Source organism: Glycine max, chromosome 19, assembly GCF_000004515.6.
Source record: "Glycine max cultivar Williams 82 chromosome 19, Glycine_max_v4.0, whole genome shotgun sequence".
Classification (NCBI taxonomy): Eukaryota; Viridiplantae; Streptophyta; class Magnoliopsida; order Fabales; family Fabaceae; genus Glycine; species Glycine max.
The window spans coordinates 6,018,484-6,027,088 of NC_038255.2; the positions used below are offsets into that span (position 1 = coordinate 6,018,484).

Here is an 8,605-nt window from a genome sequence, read left to right on the forward strand (position 1 = left end):
AATAAGCCTAAATGGGCCTACACATAATATTATGTATTATTAATTTATTATATAAATAGACCAACCTTTCAAGCCCAATAGATTTTTTTAAAAGCTTAAAGTCTGACATTTTTAGTTAAAAAGACATTTTAAAAAGCCTATGCCTAGCCTTTATAATAAATAGGCCAGGTTAGACCTTTCGCTGGTTAGGCCGCAAGCCCCCGATGAACCATCTGATCTTTTTCCACCCCTAATGGTATAAGAAAAGTAAAGGTAGTGGTATTTCAAATTGGAGAGGACGTGCCACTTAATTCTCATATTAAATGTTCCAAAAAACACATCTTTAGAGACAACATACACCTACTAAAGTTGCCTATAAATAGAAGAAGTCTCAAAGAGAATAAGTTACAAACCTACGCGTTAAGATTTCAAATTTGTTGTTCCCTCTTTTCTAAGTTTTCTGTTTGAGATTTCAAAAGTTTATAGCTCTTGAAATGAGTTATATATCTTGAAATAATAGATTAAGTGCTTCATTTGTATAATCATCTTTGAGACGTTAAGAACTAGTCACTCAGCAAATAAACTTCAACAAATTTATTTTATTTGTTTAAGAGCCAAAAGTGACTTGGTAAGTAAAGAATATGTGTGTTGTAAAACTTAGGTATAAGTTGTTTTTAAGAATCAAACGTAACAAGAAAAAATATTAGTAACTTTAAAAGTTAGAGAAACTTGATGGGTTGTCAAGAATTAAACATAATCTCAATGATGAGACAAACCAGTATAAAACTCTTTGTGTCTTATATTTCTATTGTTTTTGTTTTAATTGACAAAGAGTTTGAATTTAATTTTGATTTCTAAAATGTATTTTAACATGATCTGACAATATCGTCTGATTGTATTTTTTTGGGAAAATTTTTATTTTCTGTTGATAAAACTCTATTAGGCGATAGATTTTCAAAAGGCTTATCAAAATTTCTAAATCACAATTAAACTCTTGGTATGATTTTTACCTTTACATCCTTTCTCTTTTTTATTAAGCGTGTACTTTCTTAATTTTTGGCCCTTGCGTGTCTAATTAAAGAAGAGCTAAGATAGTCGAGGTCACATTAGCTAGGACGTTTTGCACAGTAGTTAGCATTACCAGGACAAATTCATCGCCCCCAAGTCTTCGAGAAACTGAAGGTAAAGGAATTATACTTGGACATGTTTTGAAAACTTTATGCCAATAGATTTTAGACCTATATCATGTGTATTTATGGGTTTGATAATTAACATAATTATGTATTGCTCGAGATTATTTGAGGCATATATCTTAACATTAACATTGAATTATAAAAAGATATATATAATTATTTTTTTATTAGTAAAAATTAAATACAGATACGGAAAAATTTATAACAATTCTTGCACATTTATTATTATAAATATATATTTTTAGTTTTTGTTCATATTTGCTGATAGCTGTGATGAAGCATCAAATGAACCCACATAAGTAATATGTTTTAAAAGAGTTAATTATCATGGGATCTCATAAAAAGTAAATATATATATATATATATATATATATATATATATATATATATATATATATATATATATATATATATATATATATTAAGGTCTAACTTGTTAATTGGGTAAAAGATGTGAATGTTATAAATCTCCTCATACTGTGTTTGGATAAAAAAAAAACTCTTCAATATATCTTCATTCTTTTTTATAAATTTATAAAAGAAATAATTTTATTATGGCACGCATAACAAATTTTATCTTTATAAAATTACAAAAAAATATTACCAATGATAGTTTACAAGAAAAATTAGTTAATAATACTTATAAATTTAGCTTATTGCAGATCTCATGCCCTCCATCTTCAACATTTCTAGCAAGAAATCACTCCATGTGTCTATGGGTCCTGGCAGGCACCAATGCACACAATCATTATATAATGTTACGTTCTCTTGTGGCCAATGTCCATATCTACTTGGATGACCATCTGGTCTCAATAACATTGCTTGTGTGGTGTCAAGTAACTTCAATTTCAAACCCTTCTTTCTACCTTCCTTTTCAGCTTTCTTGAATTCCTCCAATTGGATCATATATAGCTCCAAATTAGTGCTCTCTAATCTTGTCTCATTGCTCCTAAACGGCTTAGTTCTGACACAATTCCCACCTTGATTCCATTTTCCATTCTCAAAATGAGATGGTGCAAATGTTCTAAGGAATACTATTCCCTTGAAATTTTCTAAACTATCGATAGCTTTGAATGCAGTCCTAAAAGCCTTTCTATAGCCATAGAACATGGTTAAATCTGGGACATTTTCTAAGAGGCAATAGTGACATCCAACAATTTTTTGCTTCTCATAGAACACCATTGGTCGGTAGAACCAATGCCCTCCATCAAGAATGATATAGTCAAATTCTTCAATTTGGGTTGTCCATTTCTCATCAAACTCATCAAGATAAAGGTTAAAAAGGCCAGTGTTGCTTGGACCATGTGAATCAGCCATTTTGGATCTTACCAAATGGGGTGTCCAAAAGGTGGCCATGGTAAAGTTATAACTTGGGTACTTCCATCGCTTAAAATATTCATCGGTAGTGTATGATACATCTATTGGCCATTCCACCTGAAAAGTTAAGAAAACTAAAACTTAACAATTTATCAATGCAAAAATGAAAAAGAAAAGCTTGTCTATATATAAAGGAGATAAATTAACTGCATATCCATAACCAAAAGTTTGAAATCTAGCTTACTTGTTGGACAGAAATAGAGAGATCTCAAAGCAAGAAAAAAAAATAAGATGTTAAAATTCTTCCAATACTTTGGTTACCCTGTTTCCAAAATATTAATTGTATCTGATTGCACAACTTTTTACCAAATTTATATAGGTTAATTAATAATTTTCACAAAAGAATTATACTAGTATACAGTTAAAATGAGATTGAGCCCTTTATTAATTATCTTGGTATTAGAAAATTAATTCCTTAATTACTTTCCAATAAAAAAACATTTCAATGTAAATATACAACCAAAATTAATTTAAACATATTTCTTAATTATGTTTGATTGTTCAAAATTAATTTTATTAAAACTAATTCTACCTAATCTTTAAATAAACGAGAGTCCTGAAATTCTAAAAGCTTCAAGACAAATCCAAACATATAATTTACTTTAACTATGCTTTTAATTAATTAAGTAATACTACTATTTCATTTGATCTTTACAAAGATAGGGGCAAACGAACAAGAGAGAGCACCCTAAATTTCAATTTCCCCCAAAGGCATGCTTAATTATTTAACCTGATATTTCTATAATTGGAGCCTCTCTGTCTATTTATATGCTATCTATGTACTATGTACTGATTTTAAATCTTCTAAAAATAGCCCAAAGGGCCCCCAAACATTCCACATAGTTGATTTTTTTGTAAGTAACATGACTCTTAGAATCATTGCAATTCGAGCCAAACTTTTCTGGTCCCCATTATGGTGCATGTTACAAACTCGAAGGATCCAGCCCATAGATAACTATATTTTTGTTTGTTAATGAAAAGAGAATTTGACAGCTAACATTACGATATGTATTTAGTTTTAGGAAAATACAAAAAGTATAACTCATTTTGGATGGGTTGGGCGGAAGGAAAAAAGAATTTAATAAATATAATAATAAGTAATGTGATGAGAAAGTGACAGATAAAAAAAATGATATAAAATGAGATCAAAAAGAAAATAGGTATATATTTATAATACCTTTTAATTTTAATTCACTTTTCACAATACTGTCATGTACTCCTTTTATTTTAAAAATAATTGTCGTTTTGGAGTGCTATCACAAAAATTAAAGAAATCAATAAAATTTCTAAAATTTAGGAAAAAGTTAATGATAAGATTAAATTATCCTTTACTTAGAACTATATATTCTTAATATTATATTTCCTAGAAGGAGAATGAAAACCTAATTTTACTACTATCAAGATAAAATAAAATATTAGAATAAAATTGAAAAAAAGTATCTTTATATTAGAAAATAACAAAATTTAGACAATCTTCATATGATGGGCTAGCTGAACCGATATAATTGCTTTATAAAAGAGGGAATCATTATACGTTATAAAAAAAGTTTGATTCTCTCTATCATTTTAAAACATCATCAATTCATTGCAACATACAATTAGGTGACATGCTCATACACACTCATTCATTTTTTATTTTTTTTGTGAATCACTCATTCAATTTCTTAGCATAATTATCTACTTAAATAATTTAAGGGCACCCATCAAGTTTTGTCATCTTGGATTCCGCAAGCAATTATTCGTTTTTCACATACAAACAGCAACTTAGGCCCAAAGGATTTGTTAGTTGGATTTGTCAAGTAACAATTCTTGGTTATTGTACAAAATGAAAATAATAATAAGACTATTAGATTATATTTAAATAATCAAAATTAAAAGATAAATATACTTGATTTTTTTAAAATGATCATGTAATGATTTAACCACTAACTAATTTTTAATTAATGCTGACTATTCATGTATAATTGTATGTCTTCAATTAATTTATAGTAATATTTTATAAATTAAAAAAATAATTCTCATTTGATATTATTTCAAATATTTATAATCTTAGCGACTCAAGTCTAAATCAAGTTGTGATAATATTAGCCAACCTACTACTACTAATAATAATTGTAGTAGTAATAGAGGTGAAAGGCAATTTATGAGAGCTTCCTGGCAGTAATAGTGATATTTATGACAATAATTAATATTTAGGAGGATATTTTAATAAAAAAAAATTCAGTTAAAAAACTAGTACAATAAATAAGCTAACAAATCAAATTGAGTTATGTAACTTGTTGCACATTTACAACAATAAATTCAGTGTTCTAGACGAAACTAGTCTCACATGCCAAAAGAGAGAAGTATCACCGAGACAGAGGAATAATAAAGGTATAATTTTTTTTTGTCAAAATCTTTCTGCAGATTTTGACTAATTTAAAGTTTGATAAATAAATATATAAAATCTGATTTAAAATTATTTTTATCAAAAATAAAATAGTAACGGAAGCAAATCAAAGAAACCTACAATAGGCATATATATATATGCAGTGACATTTTGTTTTTTCCTTTGTGTATATCTTCTAATTGTGACGTCTCAACCAGTTCTATAAGTGGGCTTTGTTAGGACTCAACAATTAGTTGTAGACTTAAGAGCTGGATTAGGTGACATGATTGACCTCTCCATTATATTAATGTCGTCTATACATAAGAGGTTAATTAAATGTACCGACAGAGCAGTTTATGAATAAGTTAACACATTGTAATTTTAGAAGAAACTTTGTATAGTTTTTAGGATTAAATGTTTTTAATCTTTGTGAATAGAATAATTTTACTTTTAGTTATTCACAAATATTTTGTTCCTTTTTAATCTCTCTTTTATAGAACTATATATGTCATACATAGCTTCTATCATTGTAAATAGAAAGGTCAAAAGGAAATTGTTTTCTTTTTTTAAAGAAAAAGAACTAAATATAATATATTTGTACAAATAAAGGATTAAAAAGAGATGGTGTATGTTTAGCAGCTAAAAAGAATCTTCTCTTAATTAAAAAACTAAAAATATTTCTCTTTTTATAATAAAAAGTCAAATAAGAAAACAATAGAGAATAGTAGTATAAGACAAGATAATTAAATGGATAAAGAAATCATACTATGAAAAATGGGGTAGAAATATATTACATTATGTATATAGTATAATAATATATTGTTTTTTTATAAAAAAAAGCTCATTAAGAGGAATGAGTGAAAAAGAAAGAAGAAATTAAAAGAAAAGGGAAAGAAAATACAAAAATTGTGATGGATATATAAATAAATGATAAGAAATAAATGGAACGATTGTATTGTATAAAGAAAAGGATTTTTATTATATCGGCCACAAATAATTTTTATAGAAAAAATTCTGCTCAAATGGGATAACATCCCTGGAAACAACAAAATCAGAAAAAAAAAATTGAAATGCATGGGGAGAGAGAAGATATTAATAAATAAAAAAGGAGAGAGACGATAAAAAAAATTAAAAAATAGAAAGAAAAAGAAAACCTTAAATAACTCTTTCATTCTCAATTCTCGAGTGTTGTGTAAGTCAGCCATCAGCTCTGCTGTACTAATTTTTTAAATTTCTTGTTAATTAGTGTTAAAAATAAATAAAAAATAATAAGAGTATTAAAAAATCATAAAAATATAATTTTATGTATTTTAATAAAATATTTTTTATTTTCTTAACTCATGTACTAAAAATATTAATTAGCATTTGTCATTTTATAAACACCAAACTTGGAAGATGTGGAAAAATAAATAAAAAATAGCTGGGAACTCTAAAGAAGACAAAAGCAAGAACTGAGGGCACATTATGAAGAACACTGACTGCACTCTGTTTCATGTGGCCAGGTTTGGAGGATAAGGCCTGCTACAGTACATTCAATGTGATCGCCAGATTTTTCAGACCAAAGATTCGATTCCTTTTGGCATGCATGCTAGCTTGATCATTATATAATATATATCATATGCATGTTACTTTTCTATCTCATAATTAATAATTAATTAATTAACTTATTTTAAATAATAATTAAAATAAAGTGTAGTCACCGTTAACTAAGTTTATTGAATTAAATAAGGATTGAAATTAAGTTTTATTGCTTAAATAATGTTCTATTGGAAGTTAAATTAGAGATTTATTAATATAGATGGGGGTTGAACATTATTGATGGCTATAATCTCTTGACGAGTCTCTATGCGTAACAGCGAAGAATAATGATTGCTTTTCACTATTATGAAAATCTCATAGTATTGCCATTGAAAAGGAAAAGAGTATAATTGAATGAAGGTATTTTTTTGGCTTTAGAGTTTTTGGGTTAAAGCAAAGGTTTATTAGGCTTGTTCTGTAATCAGATGCCAATCAAATATAAAACAGACAAAAGTAAATGGGAAACCAACAAGTTGATGATGATAATGATAATAATAATAATTGTGGAAGCAGAATTTTAGAATTTTCAGGTAGATGATATTAGAATATTAGAAGAGAGTGTTTAGTATAACTTACCCTTGAAAGGAGGCAAATCATGGATTGCATCTGATTTCTTCCAACTGAGTCACCAACAAAAGCCATGGATTTTCCCTTAACTATTTCAAGGAATTGAAAAGGGTTGAATATGGGAAGCTCACACTCACTTGGCTTCCACCTCCACTTCATGAACTCAGAGTCAGGCCTCCCATACTTGATGCAATTTTGGTGCTCATGAATTGCCCAACATGTCTTGTTTGTGTAGTATGGTGCCTTTGGATTTGGCACCCACTCCCCACTGAAAATGTCACACTTCTCCACATATGTTGAGGGCAAGTTCTCTTCTTGCCCTTGATCATGTGATGAAGATGATGGAATATTATTCTTATTGATCTTCAAGTGTGAAGTAGAGTAGCTCAACAAAGGGTACCACAAAGGGGTGATGGCAAATATTAGAATGACCAAGATTGCTAGTAAGGTCACTTTTGGGATCATGTGTTTTGGGCTAGAGGGAGGCTCATAATCTTGGAACTTCATTTTTGGAAGAGATGGAGAATGCTGAGAGAAGAAAAAAAAAGAAAAAGAAAAAGGGACAGAAGAGGAGGGAAATAGGATAGGGTCATGGAAGCATTGTTGCACTATATATTGTGCGAGTAAAGTGACTTAAAGTTGGCTATGAGTTGTTTCCGGTTCTGATTTAGTATTGTTTTCTTGAAATAAAAAAAATCTATAATTTAACCATTTGGGTATTTTTTTTTTCCTTCTCAGATGTACTTTTGTTTGGGGAAGTGATCCTTATTCATGAAAAGTACTCAGAAATTAAATGTAGAAACTTAATTCATCGAATGTTATTAATGTGTAATAAACATTAAATGTGATTATTTATTGTAGCCATTAAATAAATATTAATGACACATAATAAATGTTTTATTTCTCTTCATTCAATGTTTATGACGTTATGTAATTAATGATACATTAAAAAATTAAAATAATACTATAATTATTTTAAGATATTTTTGTTTAACATGATTGTTATAATGAAATAGAAAGAGTAATTTTTAACACACTATTTATTGTAACCATTGTAATTAGGAGTTTTGGATTTCCCATGAGATTTTGATACATATTTTTTTTAATTTTTTATCTTTTGAATTTATTATGAGATTAATTCTTTATTTAAAACTTAGTCACACTTAAAATTTAATGTCTTTGTCCAATGATATATTATACAATAATCTTACGATGTTTTTTGTGGTGTTATAAACTTACCATGTATTATTAACTAAATTATATTCATTGAGTTTTTTAACATACCATTGAAATGTATGAAAAATCACAATTTTACAAGTTTGATTTCTTATTTAATAACTTGAATTGATAGTTTTGTACTCTCTTTGTTCCAAGTATAAGAAAAAAAAATTATTTATTAAGAAAGTTAGTAAACATCATTTAATTGTATCAATCTTATTTAAAATATTTCTTTTTTAAATTATCCTTCTTTGAAACTTAATATTGTTTAGAATAAAAAAAGATACCAAAAATAAAAATCTCAATTAAGTAAAAAATTACTTTT

General features: G+C 27.5%; 1 protein-coding gene across 1 annotated transcript; it reads right to left on the bottom strand.

Moving 5' to 3' along the window:
• Window positions 1–1,736: 1,736 nt before the first annotated feature.
• On the bottom strand, window positions 1,737–7,767 carry LOC100817694 (protein trichome birefringence-like 19). Its single transcript, XM_041012849.1, has 2 exons — window positions 7,072–7,767; window positions 1,737–2,606 (listed from the first exon to the last, which is right to left on the bottom strand). The coding sequence occupies exons 1-2, from the start codon at window positions 7,567–7,569 to the stop codon at window positions 1,821–1,823; spliced, it is 1,284 nt and encodes a 427-aa protein (XP_040868783.1). The 5' UTR covers window positions 7,570–7,767; the 3' UTR covers window positions 1,737–1,820.
• Between the last annotated feature and the right edge of the window lie 838 nt (window positions 7,768–8,605).